This window comes from Oncorhynchus nerka, linkage group LG3 (assembly GCF_034236695.1).
Source record: "Oncorhynchus nerka isolate Pitt River linkage group LG3, Oner_Uvic_2.0, whole genome shotgun sequence".
Classification (NCBI taxonomy): domain Eukaryota; kingdom Metazoa; phylum Chordata; class Actinopteri; order Salmoniformes; family Salmonidae; genus Oncorhynchus; species Oncorhynchus nerka.
In genome coordinates, this window is record NC_088398.1 from 72474917 (window position 1) to 72499496 (window position 24580).

A 24580-nucleotide genomic window follows, 5' to 3' on the forward strand; every position below is an offset into this window, starting at 1 on the left:
GATGGCAGTACATACAGCCATTAGCAGGTGTGTAGATGTAGATGGGTGTGTAGATGGCACAGTACATACAGCCATTAGCAGGTGTGTAGATGGCACACAGTACATACAGCCATTAGCAGGTGTGTAGATGGCACACAGTACATACAGCCATTAGCAGGTATGTAGATGGCACACAGTACATACAGCCATTAGCAGGTGTGTAGATGGCACACAGTACATACAGCCATTAGCAGGTGTGTAGATGGCACACAGTACATACAGCCATTAGCAGGTGTGTAGATGGCACACAGTACATTCAGCCATTAGCAGGTATGTAGATGGCACACAGTACATACAGCCATTAGCAGGTATGTAGATGGCACACAGTACATACAGCCATTAGCAGGTATGTAGATGGCACACAGTACATACAGCCATTAGCAGGTGTGTAGATGGCACACAGTACATACAGCCATTAGCAGGTGTGTAGATGGCACACAGTACATACAGCCATTAGCAGGTACAGATGGCAGTACATACAGCCATTAGCAGGTATGTAGATGGCACACAGTACATACAGCCATTAGCAGGTATGTAGATGGCAGGTACATGTAGATGGCACACAGAGGTATGTAGATGGCACACAGTACATACAGCCATTAGCAGGTATGTAGATGGCACACAGTACATACAGCCATTAGCAGGTATGTAGATGGCATACATTCAGCCATTAGCAGGTGTGTAGATGGCACACAGTATTCAGCCATTAGCAGGTGTGTAGATGGCACACAGTACAGCCATTACAGGTATGTAGATGGCACACAGTACATTCAACCATTATGTAGATGGCAGGCAGGTAGATGGCACACAGTACATACAGCCATTAGCAGGTATGTAGATGGCACACAGTACATACAGCCATTAGCAGGTATGTAGATGGCACACAGTACATACAGCCATTAGCAGGTATGTAGATGGCACACAGTACATACAGCCATTAGCAGGTATGTAGATGGCACACAGTACATTCAGCCATTAGCAGGTGTGTAGATGGCACACAGTACATTCAGCCATTAGCAGGTGTGTAGATGGCACACAGTACATACAGCCATTAGCAGGTATGTAGATGGCACACAGTACATTCAACCATTAGCAGGTATGTAGATGGCACACAGTACATTCATACAGCCATTAGCAGGTGTAGTAGATGGCACACAGTACATACAGCCATTAGCAGGTGGTATACATTCAGTATGATGGCACCATTAGCAGGTGTGTAGATGGCACAGTACATTCAGCCATTAGCAGGTATGTAGATGGCACACAGTACATACAGCCATTAGCAGGTGTGTAGATGGCACACAGTACATACAGCCATTAGCAGGTGTGTAGATGGCACACAGTACATTCAGCCATTAGCAGGTATGTAGATGGCACACAGTACATACAGCCATTAGCAGGTATGTAGATGGCACACAGTACATACAGCCATTAGCAGGTATGTAGATGGCACACAGTACATACAGCCATTAGCAGGTGTGTAGATGGCACACAGTACATACAGCCATTAGCAGGTATGTAGATGGCACACAGTACATACAGCCATTAGCAGGTATGTAGATGGCACACAGTACATTCAGCCATTAGCAGGTATGTAGATGGCACACAGTACATTCAGCCATTAGCAGGTGTGTAGATGGCACACAGTACATACAGCCATTAGCAGGTATGTAGATGGCACACAGTACATTCAACCATTAGCAGGTATGTAGATGGCACACAGTACATTCAGCCATTAGCAGGTATGTAGATGGCACACAGTACATTCAGCCATTAGCAGGTATGTAGATGGCACACAGTACATACAGCCATTAGCAGGTATGTAGATGGCACACAGGTATGTACATACAGCCCATTAGCAGGTATGTAGATGGCACACAGTACATACAGCCATTAGCAGGTATGATAGATGGCCATTAGCAGGTGTGTAGATGGCACACAGTACATACAGCCATTAGCAGGTATGTAGATGGCACATACAGCCATTAGCAGGTATGTAGATGGCACACAGTACATTCAGCCATTAGCAGGTATGTAGATGGCACACAGTACATTCAGCCATTAGCAGGTATGTAGATGGCACATTAGCAGGTATGTAGATGGCATACAGCCATTAGCAGGTATGTAGATGGCACACAGTACATTCAGCCATTAGCAGGTATGTAGATGGCACACAGTACATTCAGCCATTAGCAGGTATGTAGATGGCACACAGTACATTCAGCCATTAGCAGGTATGTAGATGGCACACAGTACATTCAACCATTAGCAGGTATGTAGATGGCACACAGTACATTCAGGCCATTAAAGGTGTATAGATGGCACACAGTACATTCAACACATTCAAATGGGTATGTTTAGATGGCACACAGTACATTCAGCCATTAGCAGGTATGTAGATGGCACACAGTACATTCAGCCATTAGCAGGTATGTAGATGGCACACAGTACATTCAACCATTAGCAGGTATGTAGATGGCACACAGTACATACAGCCATTAGCAGGTATGTAGATGGCACACAGTACACTCAGCCATTAGCAGGTGTGTAGATGGCACACAGTACATACAGCCATTAGCAGGTATGTAGATGGCACACAGTACATACAGCCATTAGCAGGTATGTAGATGGCACACAGTACATACAGCCATTAGCAGGTATGTAGATGGCACACAGTACATACAGCCATTAACAGGTGTGTAGATGGCACACAGTACATTCAGCCATTAGCAGGTATGTAGATGGCACACAGTACACACAGCCATTAGCAGGTGTGTAGATGGCACACAGTACATACAGCCATTAGCAGGTGTGTAGATGGCACACAGTACATACAGCCATTAGCAGGTATGTAGATGGCACACAGTACATACAGCCATTAGCAGGTATGTAGATGGCACACAGTACATTCAACCACTCATATGAAAACACTACATTAAAAAGGCCCGTCATTTTAAAAAATATCAATATTAAACTATTTGTGGGTTTCCATTCAAATGGGTAAAAATGACCTTTTAGCAAAAAAATAAATACTTTTGGACTGTCTGGGAGTGGTCTGAGTGGGGAGGGGGAAAGTGAAAACTAGCGGTTATTGGCAGAGGTTTGGAACTCTCTCTGTTATTGGTCTATTAACCACCACGATGTCACCATGGAAAGCGGAAACTCCCGCCCATGCAAACCTGCTGATGAGAAGGTTCTGTGTATTTGTATTTGTATTTTCAACCAACAACTATCAGGAAATAACACTGACCAACACTTTTCACACTTTTACAGTGTTGGTTTCATCATCTGTTGTACAATATGATACAAAACAATTTTGACTGGACTGGGCTTTCAATGGCGTCCGAATGATACAATGCCTTCAGAAATATTCACACCCCTTGACTTGCTCCGCGTGTTGTTGTGTTACAGAGTTCAGAATGTACTATCTACAAGAAAATACCCCATAATGACAAAGTGAAAACATGTTTTTAGACATTTTTTCATCTTACTACATTGTACAGTCTGAACATTACCCCACCACCCCTCTCCGTTCTCTCACCTCACCCCTCTCACCTCCCTGTTCCTGTGCCGGTGAAGGACAAAGGAAGATGCTATAGAAAACCCTCACACTCCGTCTCTGTGCTTTGTCCACAGTAGAGATGAGAGAAACGTAGAAAAGCACAAAGACAGACAGACAGGAAATACACTGAGAAAGAGTGTGTGTGTTGTCAAGGACAGTGCAGTGGTACAGTATGTCAGGAGGAGCCAAGAGACACAAAGACACACTATTGATTTATGAGTCATTAGTCTGGTTCCATTTTCACCCTGAGCTGCTCATTACCCTTAAAGGGATAATCCACCCTCTAAAATCAGAAACTCCTGTCAATTTTGTGAAAGCCCATGTTCTATCAGTGGTTAAAATAAAATGTCTCCGTATGATTTAACTTCTAAGTGGTCCATCTGTGAAATCAGGAAATTGTGTAGGAATGCGTCATAGCTACATTGTTTTCATTACTGGAGATAATGGGGGATAATACACTACATTTCATAACGCTTTTAAAACAATTACCGACACTCCAGATCAGTCAATAGATGGTATGGGCATACTTGTCTAGAACACATCAAATCAGTCAATAGATGGTATGGGCATACTTTTCTAGAACACATCAAATCAGTCAATAGATGGTATGGGCATACTTTTCTAGAACACATCAAATCAGTCAATAGATGGTATGGGCATACTTTTCTAGAACACATCAAATCAGTCAATAGATGGTATGGGCATACTTTTCTAGAACACATCAAATCAGTCAATAGATGGTATGGGCATACTTTTCTAGAACACATCAAATCAGTCAATAGATGGTATGGGCATACTTTTCTAGAACACATCAAATCAGTTTATAACATTGTGACAAAGTATATATTTTGCTTTGATGTGCTCAATCTAAACAGTGTACCGAATTATTCAATTCAGTTTCTCCTACAGGTACCATCTTGCAATGCGCCAAGTGTGGAAAGGGGCCATTGTTGCCATAGCAATATAGTCTGCACTGGCTCTGGGCAGAGAGCCAACTGCAAGCTGAACTCTGTGATATAGACTCCTACATTGACAGCTGTAAAACCGCCTAAACAAACTGCACTAACTAGCTACTTCACATGCTGATATTGACTTTGGTATTATTGTGTGTAACTAGCTACTTCAGATGCTGATATTGACTTTGGTATTATTGTGTGTAACTAGCTACTTCACATGCTGATATTGACTTTGGTATTATTGTGTGTAACTAGCTACTTCAGATGCTGATATTGACTTTGGTATTATTGTGTGTAACTAGCTACTTCAGATGCTGATATTGACTTTGGTATTATTGTGTGTAACTAGCTACTTCAGATGCTGGTATTGACTTTGGTATTATTGTGTGTAACTAGCTACTTCAGATGCTGATATTGACTTTGGTATTATTGTGTGTAACTAGCTACTTCACATGCTGATATTGACTTTGGTATTATTGTGTGTAACTAGCTACTTCAGATGCTGATATTGACTTTGGTATTATTGTGTGTAACTAGCTACTTCAGATGCTGATATTGACTTTGGTATTATTGTGTGTAACTAGCTACTTCAGATGCTGATATTGACTTTGGTATTATTGTGTGTAACTAGCTACTTCAGATGCTGATATTGACTTTGGTATTATTGTGTGTAACTAGCTACTTCAGATGCTGATATTGACTTTGGTATTATTGTGTGTAACTAGCTACTTCACATGCTGATATTGACTTTGGTATTATTGTGTGTAACTAGCTACTTCAGATGCTGATATTGACTTTGGTATTATTGTGTGTAACTAGCTATTGCTGATATTGACTTTGGTAATTGTGTGTAACTAGCTACTTCAGATGCTGATATTGACTTTGGTATTATTGTGTGTAACTAGCTACTTCACATGCTGATATTGACTTTGGTATTATTGTGTGTAACTAGCTACTTCACATGCTGATATTGACTTTGGTATTATTGTGTGTAACTAGCTAGCCAGCCAGCTCAGAGAGAAAGCATTGCATTGAGTTTTGCAGTCGACTTCAGCTGCAACAGATTTCCAATGATTTTCACGTTGGTACAAATCTTGTTAAAACGACACAATGACACATTTGTTGACCAAAAATACACAATATATACAAAAGTATGTGGACATCCCTTCAAATTAGTGGATTTGTCTATTTCAGCTAAACTTGTTGCTGACAGGCATATAAAATCCAGCACACAGCCATGCGATCTCCATAGACCAACATTGGCAGTAGAATGGCCTTACCGAAGAGCTCCGTGACTTTCAACAAGGCACCGTCATAGGATGCCAAGTTTCCAACAGAGTCAATTGGTCAGATTTCTGCCCTGCTAGATCTGCCCCGGTCAACTGTAAGTGCTGTTATTGTGACATGGAAACATCTAAGAGCGATAATGGCTCAGCCAGGAAGTGGTAGGCCACACAAGCTCACCGCCAAGTGGGTACATAGTAAAATGGGACCGCCAAGTGCGTACAATGTAAAAATCGTCTGTCCTCGGTTACAACACTCACTACCGAGTTCCAAACTGTCTCTGGAAGCAACGTCGGGATTAATGAAATGGGTTTCCATGGCCAAGCATCTGCACATAAGCCTAAAATCACCACGCACAATGCCAAGCGTCGGCGGGAGTGGTGTAAAGCTCGCCGGCATTGGACTCTGGAGAAGTGGAAACGCCTTCTCTGGAGTGATGAATCACGCATCACCATGTGGCAGTCCGACGGACGAAGGTGGGTTTGGTAAATGCTAGGAGAACGCTACATGCCCCAATGCATATTGCCGGCTGTAAAGTTTGGTGGAGGAGGAATAACGGTCTGGGGCTGTTTTCATGGTTCCAGTGAAGGGAAATCTTAATGCTACAGCATACAATGGCATTCTAGACAATTCTGTGCTTCCAACTTTGTGGCAACAGTTTGGGGAAGGCCCTTTCCTGTTTCAGCATGACAATGCCCACGTGCACAAAGCGAGGTACATACAGAAATGGTCCCCTCAGCAATGTTCGCACATCTAGTGGAAAGCCTTCCCAGAAGAGTGGAGCCTGTTATACAGTGCCTTCAGAAAGTATTCAGACCCCTTGACTATTTCCACATTTTATTAAGTTACAGCTTTATTCTAAAATGTATTAAATTGCTTTTCCCCTCATCAATCTACACACAATACCACATAATGACAAGGCAAAAACTGTTTAAAAACCCCCCAGAAATATCACATTTACCTAAATATTTAGACCCTTTACTCAGTACCATGTTGAAGCACCTTTGACAGCAATTACAGCCTCAAGTCTTCTTGGGTATGACGCTACAAGCTTGGCACACCTGTATTTGTGGAGTTTCACCCATTCTTCTCAGCATATCCTCTCAAGCTCTGTCAAGTTCGATGTGGAGCATTGCTGCACAGCTATTTTCAGGTCTCTCCAGAGATGTTCGATCGGGTTCAAGTACCAACTCTGGCTGGGCCACTCAAGGACATTCAGAGACTTGTCCCGAAGCCACTCCTGCAATGTCTTGGCTGTGTGCTTAGGGTTGTTGTCCTGTTTGGAAGGTGAACCTTCGTCTAAGTCTGAGGTCATGAGCGCTCTAGAGCAGGTTATCAAGGATCTCTCTGTACTTTGCTCCATTCATGCTGCCGCCACCACGCTTCACCGTAGGGATGGTGCCAGGTTTCCTCCAGACGTGACGCTTGGTATTCAGGCCAAAGTGTTGAATCTTGGTTTCAACAGACCAGAGAATCTTGTTTCTCATGGTCTGAGTCTTTAGGTGCCTTTTGGCAAACTCCAAGCAGGCTGTCGTGACTTTTACTGAGGAGTGGCTTCCGTCTGGCCAATACCGTAAAGGCCTGATTGGTGGAGTGCTGCAGAGATGGTTGTCCTTCTGGAAGGTTCTCCCATCTCCACAGAGGAACTCTAGAGCTCTTTTAGAGTGACCATCTGATCACCTCCCTGACTTCCATTTAAGAATGATGGAGGCCACTGTGTTCTTACTATTGGTCAACCGATTATGTATTTTCAACGCCGATAGCGATTATTGGAGGACCAAAAAAGGTAGACACCGATTAATCTGCCGATTTTTTAAATTTATTTGTAATAATGACAATTACAACAATACTGAATGAACACTTATTTTAACTTAATATAATACATCAATAAAATCAATTTAGCCTCAAATAAATAATGAACATGTTCAATTTGGTTTAAATAATGCAAAAACAAAGTGTTGGAGAAGAAAGTAAAAGTGCAATATGTCCATGTAAGAAAGCTAACGTTTGTAGTTATGATAGGAATTATAGGATTACTTCGCTCTACACGATTTGTATTTCATATACCTTTGACTATTGGATGTTCTTATAGGCACTTTAAGTGTAACAGTATAGCTTCCGTCCCTCTCCTCGCTCCTACCTGGGTACGAACCAGGAACACATCGACAACAGCCACCCTCGAAGCAGCGTTACCCATGCAGAGCAAGTGGAACAACTACTCCAAGTCTCATAGCGAGTGACGTTTGAAACGCTATTAGCGCGCACTCCGCTAACTAGCTAGCCATTTCACATCGGTTACACAAGCCTAATCTCGGGAGTTGATAGGCTTGAAGTCATAAACAGCGCAATGCTTCAGAAGAGCTGCTGGCAAAACACACATAAGTCTAAATATTCCTGTTACATTGCACAACCTTCAATGTTGTGTCATAATTAACAAGCCAGGCGGCCACAATTGTTGTATATTCCCTAACTCTGCGTGCAATGAACGCAAGAGAAGTGACACAATTTCACCTGGTTAATATTGTCTGCTAACCTGGATTTCTTTTAGTTAAATATGCAGGTTTAAAAATATATACTTCTGTGTATTGATTTTAAGAAAGGCATTGATGTTCATGGTTAGGTACAGTCGTGCAACGATTGTGCTTTTTTTGTAAATGCGCTTTTGTTAAATCATCCCCCGTTTGGCGAAGTTGGCTGTCGTTGTTAGGAAGAAATGGTTTTCACACAGTTCACAACGAGCCAGGCGGCCCAAACTGCTGCATGTACCCCGACTCTGTTGCAAGAGAAGTGACACAATTTCCCTATTTAAAAGAAAATCATGTTAGCAGGCAATATTAACTAAATATGCAGGTTTAAAAATATATACTTGTGTATTGATTTTAAGAAATGCATTGATGTTTATGGTTAGGTACACGTTGGAGCAACGACAGTCATTTTTCGCGAATGCCGATTGTTATGAAAACTTGAAATCGGCCTGAATTAATCGGCCATTCCAATTAATCGGTCGACCTCTAGTTCTTACCATAAATGTTGCATACATTTTTTGGTATCCTTCTCCAGATCTGTGCCTCGACACAATCCTGTCGCTGAGCTCTAGGGACAATTCCTTCAACCTCATGGCTTGGTGTTTGCTCTGACATGCACTGTCAACTGTGGGACCTTATATAGACAGGTCTGTGCCTTTCCAAATCATGTTAATTGAATTTACCACAAGTGGACTCCTGTCAATCATAGGAATTAGTGGTTTGGGGTGGATTATCCTTTGGGGTGGATTATCCCCCGCCTTTCCCTGAGGCCTGGACGGCCCGGCCCGGCCCCGCCTCTTTCCCGAGGCCTGGGCCTGACGGCCCCCTCTTCCCCCGAGGCCTGGACTCTTTCCCCGAGGCCTGGACGGCCCCGCCTCTTTCCCCGAGGCCTGGACGGCCCCGCCTCTTTCCCCGAGGCCTGGACGGCCCCGCCTCTTTCCCCGAGGCCTGGACGGCCCCGCCTCTTTCCCCGAGGCCTGGACGGCCCCGCCTCTTTCCCCGAGGCCTGGACGGCCCCGCCTCTTTCCCCGAGGCCTGGACGGCCCCGCCTCTTTCCCCGAGGCCTGGACGGCCCCGCCTCTTTCCCCGAGGCCTGGACGGCCCCGCCTCTTTCCCCGAGGCCTGGACGGCCCCGCCTCGTTCCCTGAGGCCTGGACGGCCCTGCCTCTTTCCCTGAGGCCTGGATAGCCCTCCCTCTTTGCCTAGATCACACATATTGATTACTACAACCATGGCGACTCAGAATAACTGCTTTACCTGGGCGGCCCCGCCTCCTTCCCCGACGTTGTGTGTGTGTGTCCCCGTGTGTGTTTGAGGCCTGGACGGCACACGCCTCTTCCCCCGAGGCCTGACGGCCCCGCCTCTTTCCCGAGGCCTGTGTGGGCGGCCCCGATCATCCTGAACAGACTGGTGATGAGGTAACTGACATGTCGAGGAGACGGAAGTGGAAACCAACGCGAGTTTAACACACGTCTCAGAGTAATTAAGATTGATGAACGCATTAGGCACAGCTCGTTAAGGACACTGGTTTGCATATGGATAGAGCAGATTATGGTGACCCCTCACTTCCCCTCCATCACTCCTTTATTCATTAGGTGACGTCCTCCCCTGCTCCAGGTGCAGTTTGTCATAGTGTGACATCGTTGACAGCGGTGACAGAGGCGGCCTAGGGGAGCTGTGATGCTGTTTCGGCATATTGACACACTGATTGTGTCTCTATCTCTCTGCCTCTCCAGACCCAGACAGCTAACCTCCGATGATAGTGTGTGTGTTCTTTAGTGTGTGTGTGTGTGTGTGTCCGTGCACAGGAGTCATGTGATTATTTTTAAACTAAGCTGCTTCTGTCTTCTCCTCCTCTCAGCTCTCACGGGTCAGAGAACCTGTCTAGGTCTGGCTCAGGTATCTGGGTCTGGTATCTGGGGCTTCAGTGGTCCAACAACACAGCAGTCCACTGGCTGTTATGCCAGAAGAGTCACGAGATGAGCTGAGTGCATCAGGGGGAAGTAACTCAGGCTTATTACTGCACTCTATAACACACTCTCTTAATTTAGTTGACACTTACACCATTCTAGAACACACACAGACACTGTGTGTGTGTGTGTGTGTGTGTATGTATATGTATATATATATATAAGTGCCCAAGGCCTGCTTCAGATATCACACGTGGCCAAACACATGGTGTTGTGTCAGTGAGTTAGAATACCCAGGTGGCAGACAGGCTCCTAAAGCACCAAGAGGCTTTGGGTGGAATTAGAACTCAGGGAACACACATTCTGTCGACGGGAGATAAAACACACCCAGCAACACGCAATCTAGACAACATTTACCTTTTGTCTGCTTCTTGATCCCAGGGCAAGAAAAGTACTGTCTGGAAACAAAGCTCACGATATGCTATAACACCTTGGAGCTGGAAGAAGAACCAACACCAGACAATATACCATAACACCAACACCAGACAATATACCATAACACCTTGGAGCTGGAAGAAGAACCAACACCAGACAATATACCATAACACCAACACCAGACAATATACCATAACACCAACACCAGATAATATACCATAACACCTTGGAGCTGGAGGAAGAACCAACACCAGACAATATACCATAACACCAACACCAGACAATATACCATAACACCAACACCAGACAATATACCATAACACCTTGGAGCTGGAGGAAGAACCAACACCAGACAATATACCATAACACCAACACCAGACAATATACCATAACACCTTGGAGCTGGAAGAAGAACCAACACCAGACAATATACCATAACACCAACACCAGACAATATACCATAACACCAACACCAGACAATATACCATAACACCAACACCAGACAATATACCATAACACCAACACCAGACAATATACCATAACACCTTGGAGCTGGAGGAAGAACCAACACCAGACAATATACCATAACACCAACACCAGACAATATACCATAACACCAACACCAGACAATATACCATAACACCAACACCAGACAATATACCATAACACCTTGGAGATCCAAAGCTTATTTGTCCCGTGCACCGAATACAACAGAATACAGTGAAATGCTTACTTACAGGCTCTAACCAATAGTACAAAAAAGGTATTAGGTGAACAATAGGTTAGTAAAGAAATAAAACAACAGTAAAAAGACAGGCTATATAGAGTAGATACAGACACCGGTTAGTCAGGCTGATTAAGGTAGTATGTATATGTAGATATGGTTAAAGTGACTATGCATATATGATAAACAGATAAACAGAGAGTAGCAGTAGTGAGGCTATATACAGTAGCGAGGCTATAACAGTAGTGAGGTTATATACAGGCGCCAGTTAGTCGGGATGATTGAGGTAGTATGTACATGTAGGTATGGTTAAAGTGACTATGCATATATGATAAACAGAGAGTAGCAGTAGTGAGGTTATATACAGGCGCCAGTTAGTCGGGATGATTGAGGTAGTATGTACATGTAGATATGGTTAAAGTGACTATGCATATATGATAAACAGAGAGTAGCAGTAGTGTAAAACAGGGGTTGGCGGATGGTGGGTGGTGGAACACAATGCATATTGCTGGTCATTTACGAACATTTGAACATCTTGGCCACGTTCTGTTATAATCTCCACCCGGCACAGCCAGAAGAGGACTGGCCACCCCACATATGCTCTCTCTAATTCTCTCTTTCTTTCTCTCTCTCGGAGGACCTGAGCCCTAGGACCGTGCCCCAGGACTACCTGACATGATGACTCCTTGCTGTCCCCAGTCCACCTGACTGTGCTGCTGCTCCAGTTTCAACTGTTCTGCCTTATTATTATTCGACCATGCTGGTCATTTATGAACATTTGAACATCTTGGTCATGTTCTGTTATAATCTCTACCCGGCACAGCCAGAAGAGGACTGGCCACCCTACATAGCCTGGTTGCTCTCTAGGTTTCTTCCTAGGTTTTGGCCTTTCTAGGGAGTTTTTCCTAGCCACCGTGCTTTTACACCTGCATTGTTTGCCTTATTACCTCGACTAACCGGTGCCCCTGCTCATTGGCTACCCAAACTATCTGCATTGTCCCCCCAACCCCTCTTTTACGCTGCTGCTACTCTCTGTTCATTATCTATGCATAGTCACTTTAACTATACATTCATGTACATATTACCTCGACTAACCGGTGCCCCTGCTCATTGGCTACCCAAACTATCTGCATTGTCCCCCCAACCCCTCTTTTACGCTGCTGCTACTCTCTGTTCATCATATATGCACAGTCACTTTAACCATATCTACATGTACATACTACCTTAATCAGCCTGACTAACCGGTGTCTGTATATAGCCTCGCAACTGTTATAGCCTCACTACTGTTATTTTCACTGTTGTTTTTATTTCTTTACTTATCTATTATTCACCTAATACCTATTTTTTACTTAAAAATTGCACTGTTGATTAGGGCCTGTAAGTAAACATTTCACTGTTGATTAGGGCCTGTAAGTAAACATTTCACTGTTGATTAGGGCCTGTAAGTAAACATTTCACTGTTGTATTTGGCGCATGTGAAAAAAATACCTTGATTTCATACTAAGCACAGATAAATAAATAAATAAAGGTTTCACATATTTTCCAGACCTGAGCTATTTAATGTAGGTGTTTTATTTATTACATTTACTTGTGGAATGTTACCGAATAGATAACAACAATAGAAAGAATAATCTGGTGTCATTGGTAGAGAGCCAGGCGGAGAATGGAGTGAAAGTGCACTATACTGTAAATACGCAACAATGCTGTGTGCCTGGTGGAACACTGGAATACAAAAGAAGCCATCCACACTTGATGGGCTATCAGCAAGACATAAGACTTGCTGAGTTTAGGGACTTTAAATGTATTAATGGATGTTTGCGAGGCATGTCACTTCACCCATCTCTTTGCATAGCCCACAACATGCACTCTTTTCTAACCCTATCTGAATGGATCCATAATAAATTACTATGGGAATAAATATCACTGAATTACATATATATTGGAGTAAAGTAGGCTAATGCAATTGAAGACAACAAATGGTTTCTTACTGAAAAACCCCAAAGTCATCCAATTGTTCTAATAGGATTTGAAGCAATACCTTACCCGTGTGTGGTCAACTATTTCAGCACCGTTTCGCACTGTTTTGAGACAAGCATGGAAACTGGTCTTGATAAATCAAATCAGATTCTTATTTTCACTGTATCTCCATTTGAGTATAGGTTAGCCTACAATTAGGGTGTGGAAATGTTAGGTTTATTTTGCTCTTCACTCGGAGTTGCTTAGTAGCCTAGGCCTACTCCCGACCGGTCTCGTTGTACAGCGCCATTTCCCCCCGAATGGAAACGCTGAGGCCTACATAGGCTACTGTAAAATGCATTTTTGTTTTTCTTGGAATAGAAACACCATAATATTATTCAATTTAATTCAGCTATATTTCTAATTGTATAACCAGCACAACAAATACAATAATCATTTACAAACAAATTATAATCAATCCCATATAGTCTGTTGTAACAAAAAAAGTTTTTAAAGTCTCTATTACAGCCAAAATTAAAAAGTCAAATGCATTAATTATTTCAAATCACTTTAGCCGACATGTTGCGGTTTATTCAATGTTTAATTATTCAAGGCTCCATTTGTTTTGTTTTATAACTAAAATGCTTGACTGTATTTAAAGACATGGATGACTTGTATGCTGTGTGATGCACAAATGAATGAATGATTGATATACTGTATATTGATGTAGGCCTTTATGACAATAAGTAAGTTAGGCCAAAACAGCTACAGTAAACAGGACTCCTAGGTCTACAGCTCCATGCCATTTCAATAACTTAGCTTCTCAAAGACGCCCTCTGGTGGTCAAACTAGTATTAAATGGCAACAATGGCTGACAGTAAAATACTATGACGTCGTGCCATCCCATACCGCAGCACCCTGCAAGCCGCGCTGCAGTATGACGCAACTTTTAAAGGAAGAACCACTGTACAGTATGTGAGTGTTGCCGTGCCTGTGAGTGAGTGTGTGGGTGCGCCTGTGCACTCGTGCATGTCTGCTCGCACATACAGCACCAATCAAATATTTGGACACCTACTCATTCAATGGTTTTTAATATTTTTACTATTTTCTACATTGTAGAATAATAGTCAAGACATCAACACTACAAAATAACACTTATGGAATCATGTGGTAACAAAAAAGTGTAAAACAGAACAAAATATATTACTTCAAAGTAGCCACCCTTTGCCTTGATGACAGCTTTGCTCACTCTTGGCATTCTCTCAACCAGCTTCACCTGGAAAGCTTTTCCAACCATCTTGAAAGAGTTCCCACATATGCTGAGCCCTTGTTGGCTGCTTTTCCTTCACTCTGCGGTCCAATTCATCCCAAACTATCTTAATTGGGTTGAGGTCGGGTGATTGTGGAGGCCAGGTCATCTGATGCAGCACTCCTTCACTCTCCTTATTGGTCAAATAGCCCTGATACAACCTGGAGGTGTGTTGGATTATTGTCCCGTTGAAAAACAAATGATAGTCCCACTAAACGCAAATCAGATGGGATGGCGTATTGCTGCAGAATTCTGTGGTAGCCATGCTGGTTAAGTGAGTCTTGAATTGTAAATAAATCACAGACAGTGTCACCAGCAAAGCCCCCCAACACCATCACACCTCTTCCTCCATGCTTTACGGGGGGAAGGCATGCGGAGATCATCTGTTCACCTACTCTACGTCTCACAAAGACACGGCGGTTGGAACCAAGGATCTAAAATTTGGATTCATCGGACCAAAGGACCGATTTCCACCAGTTTAATGTCTATTGTTTGTGGCCCAAGCAAGTCTCTTCTTCTTATTGGTGGCCTTTAGTAGTGGTTTCTATGCAGCAATTCGACCACGAAGGCCTGATTCACGCAGTCTCCTCTGAACAGTTGATGTTGAGATAGGTCTGTTACTTGAACTCTGTGAAGCATTTATTTGGGCTGCAATTTCTGAGGCTGGTAACTCTAATGAACTTATCCTCTTTAGCAGAGGTAAATCTGGGTCTTTCTTTCCTGTGGCAGTCCTCATGGGAGCCAGTTTCATCATAGTGCTTGAGGGTTTTTGCGACTGCACTTGAATAAACTTTAAAAGTTCTTGAAATGTTCCGTATTGACTGACTTTCATGTCTTAAAGTAATGATGAACTGTCGTTTCTCTTTATTTATTTGTACTGTTCTTTCCATAATATGGACTTGGTCTTTTACCAAATAGGGCTATCTTCTGTGTACCACCCCTATCTTGTCACAACACAACCTGCATTCCAGGTGACTACCTCATGAAGATGGTTGAGAGAATGCCAAGAGTGTGCAAAGCTGTCATCAAGCTGTCCATCATCATCACTAACACTTTTTTGGTTACTACATCAGTCCATATGTGTTATTTCATAGTTTTGATGTCTTCACTATTATTCTACAATGTAGAAAATAGTAAATATAAAGAAAAACCTTGGAATGAGTAGGTGGGTCCAGACTTTTGACTGGTACTGTATTTGCGTCTCAGCCACTGTAGCATAATTAGCGGTGGTAGGTCCAAGTGGCTTGCTGCATGGAAAGGAATGCAGTGGCCTTTAAAAAGCCACTGAAGTTTACCAGGCTGTATGTCACACTAACAACGACTATGGTCCTACTGTGAACAGGCTCAAACTGGTCTGATCACATTATCAACCACTATGGTCCTACTGGGAACAGGCTCAAACTGGTCTGATCACATTATCAACCACTATGGTCCTACTGGGAACAGGCTCAAACTGGTCTGATCACATTATCAACCACTATGGTCCTACTGGGAACAGGCTCAAACTGGTCTGATCACATTATCAACCACTATGGTCCTACTGGGAACAGGCTCAAACTGGTCTGATCACATTATCAACCACTATGGTCCTACTGGGAACAGGCTCAAACTGGTCTGATCACATTATCAACCACTATGGTCCTACTGGGAACAGGCTCAAACTGGTCTGATCACATTATCAACCACTATGCTCCTACTGTGAACAGGCTCAAACTGGTCTGATCACATTATCAACCACTATGGTCCTACTGGGAACAGGCTCAACCTTTTAACATTTCACAGCTACTTAGTGCTCTGCCCGTGTTCTTTCAGAAGAATAAACATGTCACCCAGAGTCTGGGCTTGGCAATGTAACGCGGGTGGGTAGGGAAATGGGACTCTTAAGTCCACCCAAATCCACTGATTCACAGACTATGGAAGTCATTAAGCAAAGTCAGGCTGTCATAGGACCTGGTTGAGAGAGGAGAAAACTTAAGAGGAGAGGTTGCATCAAGCTGTTTATACAAGCCTAATTAAAGACATTCACGTTCCAGGTAAACGGTTGCCCCGAAGGATGATAGGAGAGCTTCAAATACCCATCCTCCTTTGATCTCGCTCCTTCTAAATTGCAGAATGTTTGTGTGTGTGTGTCTGTGTGTGTGTGTGGTGTTGTGAGATCAGACTGCACCGTCGATGAAAGCAGGGCTGATTAAATTATTCTCCAAAGATCATTCAAACACACACACAGACATGCACACACACACAGACAGACAGACAGACATGCACACAGCAATCGCCAAAACCTTTGAAGACTGAGGATGTGGATGAGGCGGTGTGTGTGTGTACGTGATGAAGAGAGAGAGAGAGGGGTGTTAGCATTTTATCCCACCACCTTTGTAATCTAAAGCAAATATTACCTTTCTCTCCCCTAAAAAAACTTGTGGTCGGAGTTCCCATGTCCAGCCAGCCGCCTGTCCATTGCCTCCAGATTCCTGCGAGTGTTACAAAGTTGATATATCCAGACCCCTACGCCCCTCCAACCGAGCCCAACTATCAGTCTGTGTGAAAAGCAAACACTGCTGCCTTTCAAATGAACAAAGCCATTTCCACCTTTGAAATACTGTTCCTTGAATTCAATTACTAGAAAGAATTAGTGATCTTTGGGAAGATTCCCTCCCTGGTTATCCAACCTTCCCTTAGAAGAGAGAACATGCATGCTTAATGGTCTGGGCCTTCAGAGCCCATAGAATATTAACGCTACCACATACCACCACAATGTTCTGCTGAGAGACAGACACCTGCATGCACACACTCCCATATCTGCACACACACACAAACACACAAAGTGATGATAACCAAATTGCTCAGGCATGGGTTTTTTTCTTCCCCTTTCCACAGAGACATCGTGTCTTAAAGAGAGCGCAACATTTAAGCTACCCGGCGGGCCGTCGGTCTTCTGCCCGTATCCACTGAATACAACACCTGAATACACAATTCTAATCCAATCTGTCGGACACATTCACAGAAACAGCATGCAGAGATACACAGACAACACAGACATCAACAAATGGAGAGCAAGATAAAAATGTAAGCTTCTGTGAACAGTGTGTTAGATGTGGTCAGGCTTACCTCACATACTGGAAGGCCCTCGTCTGGGATCCACTACCATACACCTATATAAACAAGGTGATATGAAACAATCTTATTCAGAATCAGATTCTTGACATATTCAGAGAAAGACAGGTAGGTGCTACATGACAGATCAGAGAGACAAGTCTGTCTGTCCATCTGTCTGACTGAGTGAATGAGTGATGGTAATACTACAGCTGGTAGAGTGTGTGAGATTGAGAGGAAACGTATGGGTGAGGAGACAGTGAGAGTGGTAGAGAGTGATTTAGAGTGAGAGTGACAGTGATACAGCGTGTCAGTGACAGAGAGAGAGAGATAGTGATTTAGAGTGAGAGTGACAGATAAGATAGTGATTTAGAGTGAGAGTGACAGATAAGATAGTGATTTAGAGTGAGAGTGACAGAGATAGTGATACAGAGTGAGAGTGACAGAGATAGTGATACAGAGTGAGAGTGACAGAGATAGTGATACAGAGTGAGTGTGACAGAGAGAGATAGCGATACAGAGTATCAGTGACAGAGAGAGAGATAGTGATTTAGAGTGAGAGTGACAGAGAGAGATAGTGATAGAGTGTCAGTGAGAGAGAGATTTAGAGTGAAAGTGACAGAGAGAGAGATAGTGATTTAGAGTGACAGAGAAAGATAGTGATACATAGTGTCAGTGACAGAGTGAGAGTGATTTAGAGTGAGAATGACAGAGAAAGTGGTAACAGAAGTAACAGTGGCAGCAGTAACAGTGGTAGTACTAACAGTAGTAACAGTGGTAGTAGTAACAGTAGCAACAGTGGTAGTAGTAACAGTAGCAACAGTGGTAGCAGTAACAGATGGCAAAAGTGTCACATTGGTAGTCATAGTAACAGTGGTAAGAGTGGAAGGAGCAGTAACAGTAGTAACAGTGGTAGTAGAAACAGCAGTAACAGTAGTAACAGTGGTAGTAGAAACAGCAGTAACAGTTGTAACAGCGGCAGTAGTAACAATGATTGTGTAACAGCGGCAGTAGTAACAATGATTGTAGAACAGCGGCAGTAGTAACAGTGGCTGTTGAAACAGTTGCAACAGTGGTTGTAGTAACAGTTGCAACAGTGGTAACAGTAGTAACAGCGGCAGTAGTAACAGTGTTAGTAGTAACAGTGGTAGTAGTAACAGTGGTAGTAGTAACAGTGGTAGTAGTAACAGTGGTAGTAGAAACAGTGGTATTAGAAAAAGTAGTAACAGTGGTAACAGTGGCAGTAGTAACAGTAGTAACAGTGGTATTAGAAACAGTGGTAGTAATGACAGTAGTAACAGTGGTATTAGAAACAGTAGTAACAGTGGTAACAGTGGCAGTAGTAACAGCGGTAGTAGTAGTAACAGCGGTAGTAGTAGTAACAGTAGTAACAGCGGTAACAGTGGTAGTAGTAACAGTAGAAACAGTAGTATCAGTGGCAGCACTAACAGTAGTAACAGTGTAACAGTGGTAGTAGTAGTAACAGTGGTTACAGTGGTATTAGTAGTAACAGTAGTAACAGCGGTAACAGTGGTATTGGTAGTAACAGTAGTAACAGTGGTATTAGTAGTAACAGTGGTATTAGTAGTAACAGCGGCAGCATTAATAGCTGTAAGAGTGGCAGCAGTAACAGTAGTAATGACAGTAGTAACAGCGGTAACAGTGGTAGTAGTAACAGTAGAAACAGTAGTATCAGTGGCAGTAGTAACAGTGGTAGTAGTAACAGTGGTAGTAGTAACAGTAGTAACAGTGGTAGTAGTAACAGTAGTAGTAGTAACAGTAGTAACAGTGGTAGTAGTAACAGTGGTATTAGTAGTAACAGTGGTAACAGTGGTATTAGTAGTAACAGTGGTATTAGAAACAGTAGTAACGGTGGCATTAGAAACAGTAGTAACAGTGGTATTAGAAACAGTAGTAACAGTGGTTGTAGTAACAGTAGTAACAGTAGTAACAGTGGCAGTAGTAACAGTGGTAACAGTGGCAGTAGTAACAGTAGTAACAGTGGTTGTAGTAACAGCAGTAACAGCGGTAACAGTGGTATTAGTAGTAACAGTGGTAACAGTGGTATTAGTAGTAACAGTAGTATTAGTAGTAGCAGTGGTATTAGTAGTAACAGTAGTAACAGTGGTATTAGAAACAGTAGTAACATTGGTTGTAGTAACAGTAGTAACAGTGGTTGTAGTAACAGTAGTAAAAGTGGTAACAGTGGCAGTAGTAAAAGTGGTAACAGTGGCAGTAGTAACAGTGGTAACAGTGGCAGTAGTAACAGTGGTAACAGTGGCAGTAGTAACAGTAGTAACAGTGGTATTAGTAGTAACAGTAGTATTAGTAGTAACAGTAGTAACAGCGGTATTAGTAGTAACAGTAGTAACAGTGTAGTAGTAGTAACAGTGGTATTAGTAGAAACAGTAGTAACAGTGGTTGTAGTAACAGGGGTAACAGTGGTATTAGTAGTAACAGTAGTAACAGTGGTATTAGTAGTAACAGTAGTATTAGTAGTAGCAGTGGTATTAGTAGTAACAGTAGTAACAGTGTAGTAGTAGTAACAATAGTAACAGTGGTATTAGAAACAGTAGTAACAGTGGTTGTAGTAACAGTAGTAACAGTGGTTGTAGTAACAGTAGTAAAAGTGGTAACAGTGGCAGTAGTAACAGTGGTAACAGTGGCAGTAGTAACAGTAGTAACAGTGGTATTAGTAGTAACAGTAGTATTAGTAGTAACAGTAGTAACAGCGGTATTAGTAGTAACAGTAGTAACAGTGTAGTAGTAGTAACAATAGTAACAGTGGTATTAGTAGAAACAGTAGTAAGAGTGGTTGTAGTAACAGTAGTAACAGCGGTAACAGTGGTATTAGTAGTAACAGTAGTATTAGTAGTAGCAGTGGTATTAGTAGTAACAGTAGTAACAGTGTAGTAGTAGTAACAGTAGTAACAGTGGTATTAGTAGTAACAGTGGTATTAGTAGTAACAGCGGTAACAGTGGTTGTAGTAACAGTAGTAACAGTGGTATTAGTAGTAACAGCGGTAACAGTGGTATTAGAAACAGTAGTAAAAGTGGTATTAGAAACAGTGGTAGTAATGACAGTAGTAACAGTAGTATTAGAAACAGTAGTAAAAGTGGTATTAGAAACAGTGGTAGTAATGACAGTAGTAACAGTGGTATTAGAAACAGTAGTAACAGTGGTAACAGTGGCAGTAGTAACAGTAGTAACAACGGTAACAGCAGTAACAGTAGTAGTAATGACAGTAGTAACAGTGGTAGTAATGACAGTAGTAAAAGTGGCAGCATTAACAGTTGTAAGAGTGGAAGCAGTAACAGATGGTAACAGTAGTAACAGTGGTAGTAGTAGTAACAGTAGTAACAGTGGTAGTAGTAGTAACAGTAGTAACAGTGGTAGTAGTAACAGTTGTAACAGTAGTAACAGTGGTAGTAGTAACAGCAGTAAAAGTAGCAGTGGTAATAGAAACAGCGGTAGTAGTAAGTGGTGGTAGTAACAGTTGTAATAGTAGTAACAGCGGCAGAAGTAACTGTGGTAAAATTAACAGTGGTAGTAATGACAGTAGTAACAGTGGTAGTAATGACAGTAGTAACAGTGGTATTAGAAACAGTAGTAAAAGTGTCAGCATGAATAGTTGTAAGAGTGGTAGCAGTAACAGGTGGCAACAGTGTAACAGTGGAAGTAGTAGTAGTAACGTAGTAACAGTTGTAGTAGCAAAAGTAGTAACATTGATAGTAGTAGTAGTAGCAGTAACAGTGTCTACAGCAGTAACAGCAGTAACATCAGTAACAGTGGAAGTAATAACAGTAGTACCAGTGGTAGTAGGAGCAGTAGTAACAGTGGTAGTAGTAGTAACAGTAGTAACAGTGGTAGTAGTAATAAGTGGTAGTAGTAGTAACAGTAGTAACAGTGGTAGTAGTAGTAACAGTGGTAGTAGTAGTAACAGTGGTAGTAGTAACAGTGGTAGTAGTAACAGTGGTAGTAGTAGTAACAGTGGTAGTAGTAGTAACAGTGGTAGTAGTAGTAACAGTGGTAGTAGTAGTAACAGTGGTAGTAGTAGTAACAGTAGTAACAGTGGTAGTAGTAGTAACAGTAGTAACAGTGGTAGTAGTAGTAACAGTAGTAACAGTGGTAGTAGTAGTAACAGTAGTAACAGTGGTAGTAGTAACAGTAGTAACAGTGGTAGTAGTAACAGTAGTAACAGTGGTAGTAGTAGTAACAGTAGTAACAGTGGTAATAGTAATAACAGTGGTAGTAGTAGTAACAGTGGGAGTAGTGGTAGTAGTAGTAGTAGTAACAGTAGTAACAGTGGTATTAGTAGTAGTAGTAACAGTAGTAAGAGTGGTAGTAGTAATAACAGTGGTAGTAGTAGTAACAGCGGAAGTAGTAACAGTGGTAGTAGTAGTAGTAACAGTAGTAATAGTAACAGTAGTAGTAGTAGTAACAGTGGTAGTAGTAATAACAGTGGTAGTAGTAACAGTGGAAGTAGTGGTAGTAGTAGTAGTAGTAGTAGTAGTAGTAGTAGTAACAGTAGTAACAGTGGTAGTAGTAATACCAGTGGTAGTAGTAGTAACAGTAGAAGTAACAGTAGTACAGTGGTAGTAGTAGTAACAGTAGTAACAGTGGTAGTAGTAGTAACAGTGGTAGTAGTAGTAACAGTAGTAACAGTGGTAGTAGTAGTAACAGTGGTAGTAGTAGTAACAGTGGTAGTAGTAGTAACAGTGGTAGTAGTAGTAACAGTGGTAGTAGTAGTAACAGTAGTAGTAGTAGTAACAGTAGTAACAGTGGTAGTAGTAGTAACAGTGGTAGTAGTAGTAACAGTAGTAGTAGTAGTAACAGTAGTAACAGTGGTAATAGTAATAACAGTGGTAGTAGTAATTACAGTGGTGGTAGTAGTAACAGTGGTAGTAGTAGTAGTAACAGTGGTAGTAGTAGTAGTAACAGCAGTAATAGTAACAGTAGTAGTAGTAACAGTAGTAGTAGTAACAGTAGTAGTAGTAACAGTAGTAATAGTAACAGTAGTAATAGTAACAGTAGTAGTAGTAACAGTGGTAGTAGTAATAACAGTGGTAGTAGTAACAGTAGTAGTAGTAACAGTAGTAGTAGTAACAGTAGTAGTAGTAACAGTAGTAATAGTAACAGTAGTAGTAGTAACAGTAGTAATAGTAACAGTAGTAGTAGTAACAGTGGTAGTAGTAATAACAGTGGTAGTAGTAACAGTAGTAGTAGTAACAGTGGTAGTAGTAATAACAGTGGTAGTAGTAACAGTAGTAGTAGTAACAGTAGTAGTAGTAACAGTAGTAGTAGTAACAGTAGTAATAGTAACAGTAGTAGTAGTAACAGTGGTAGTAGTAATAACAGTGGTAGTAGTAACAGTAGTAGTAGTAACAGTGGTAGTAGTAATAACAGTGGTAGTAGTAACAGTAGTAGTAGTAACAGTAGTAGTAGTAACAGTAGTAATAGTAACAGTAGTAGTAGTAACAGTGGTAGTAGTAATACCAGTGGTAGTAGTAATAACATTGGTAGTAGTAATAACATTGGTAGTAGTGGGTAACAGTGGTAATAGTAGTAACAGTATTAACAGTGGTAATAGTAGTAACAGTGGTAGTAGTAGTAACAGTAGTAGTAGTAACAGTGGTAGTAGTAGTAACAGTGGTAGTAGTGGGTAACAGTGGTAATAGTAGTAACAGTATTAACAGTGGTAATAGTAGTAACAGTGGTAGTAGTTATAACAGTGGTAGTAGTAGTAACAGCGGAAGTAGTAACAGTGGTAATAGTAGTAACAGTGGTAATAGTAGTAACAGTGGTAGTAGTAGTAACAGTAGTAACAGTGGTAATAGTAGTAACAGTAGTAACAGTGGTAGTAGTAACAGTAATAACAGTGGTAGTAGTAATAACAGTGGTAGTAGTGGGTAACAGTGGTAATAGTAGTAACAGTAGTAACAGTGGTAGTAGTAATAACAGTGGTAGTAGTAGTAACAGCGGAAGTAGTAACAGTGGTAGCAGTGACAGTAGTAACCATAGTAAGAGTGGTAATTATAGTTGACGTACGGTGAGGGGCTCTCCCTGTAGAGCCTGCAGTATGAAGTTGCTGACCACACGGCCGTCGTTCATGTGCATCCGGGACCCAAAGGTGTTAAAGATGCGTGCCACCCTCACCTCCACTCCTTCCTGTGAGCACAGGAAGAGGAAATAGAGGGGTGAGTAGAAAAGTACGCAAAAAAAAGAAGGGGGTTATGGTTTGTGTCAACGACCTACCCTAACGCAATGATGAAACAACCTCATAGGTCGAGGACATTACGCAATTCATGAGTTATTAGCATGTAATTACCATTTAGTGTTTTCTAATACAAGGTGAAGAGGGAACCATAAAGTAAACAAACATAACCAAAAAAAAGTCAGATTTGAGTTGCTCCTAGCTCTATGATTTACAGGCTTCAGACTAGTTTCACGGACAAATACATCTTTGGGGGCTTAAAATCACCAGGCACAATATTGGTACCCTTTCGAAAACTGTACGCAGAACATCAAAGATGGATAAACACAATCCGATCATTACATTAAGAAAACAACAAGCCATCTGTTGCGCTAGTTTTGCTAAATTCTACTCGAAAAGCTGATTCTAACACGCTTGCGTCATTTGGTAAAGTTTTTAAAGTCAATAGAAAAAATGTGTCTTTGCAGGATCTTTTCTTTTCTAGGATCGGTCTGTTTCTCCATCTAACGCAAAGTGTTTTGTTGTGATCTGTACACCAGATTAATGTATGTAAGCAGAAGCAGAGAACATTA

The 24580-nt window shown here is 42.0% G+C and overlaps 1 protein-coding gene across 2 annotated transcripts in view; it reads right to left on the minus strand.

The window, feature by feature from the left end:
* The window catches only part of uxs1 (UDP-glucuronate decarboxylase 1), a 121403-nt gene that overhangs the window by 4977 nt on the left and 91846 nt on the right, over nt 1–24580 (minus strand). Inside the window, exons 10-12 of one of the 2 annotated variants that reach the window (XR_010462706.1) lie at nt 23843–23962; nt 17809–17852; nt 17097–17237 (exon numbers count right to left, since the gene is read on the minus strand). Coding sequence is in view for 1 of the 2 variants with exons in the window: in XM_029644360.2 (XP_029500220.2) it covers nt 17809–17852; nt 23843–23962 (164 nt within the window). In the remaining variant the exon portion in view is untranslated. The remainder of the gene's footprint in view (nt 1–17096; nt 17238–17808; nt 17853–23842; nt 23963–24580) is intronic. The other variant, XM_029644360.2, reaches the window with a different exon arrangement.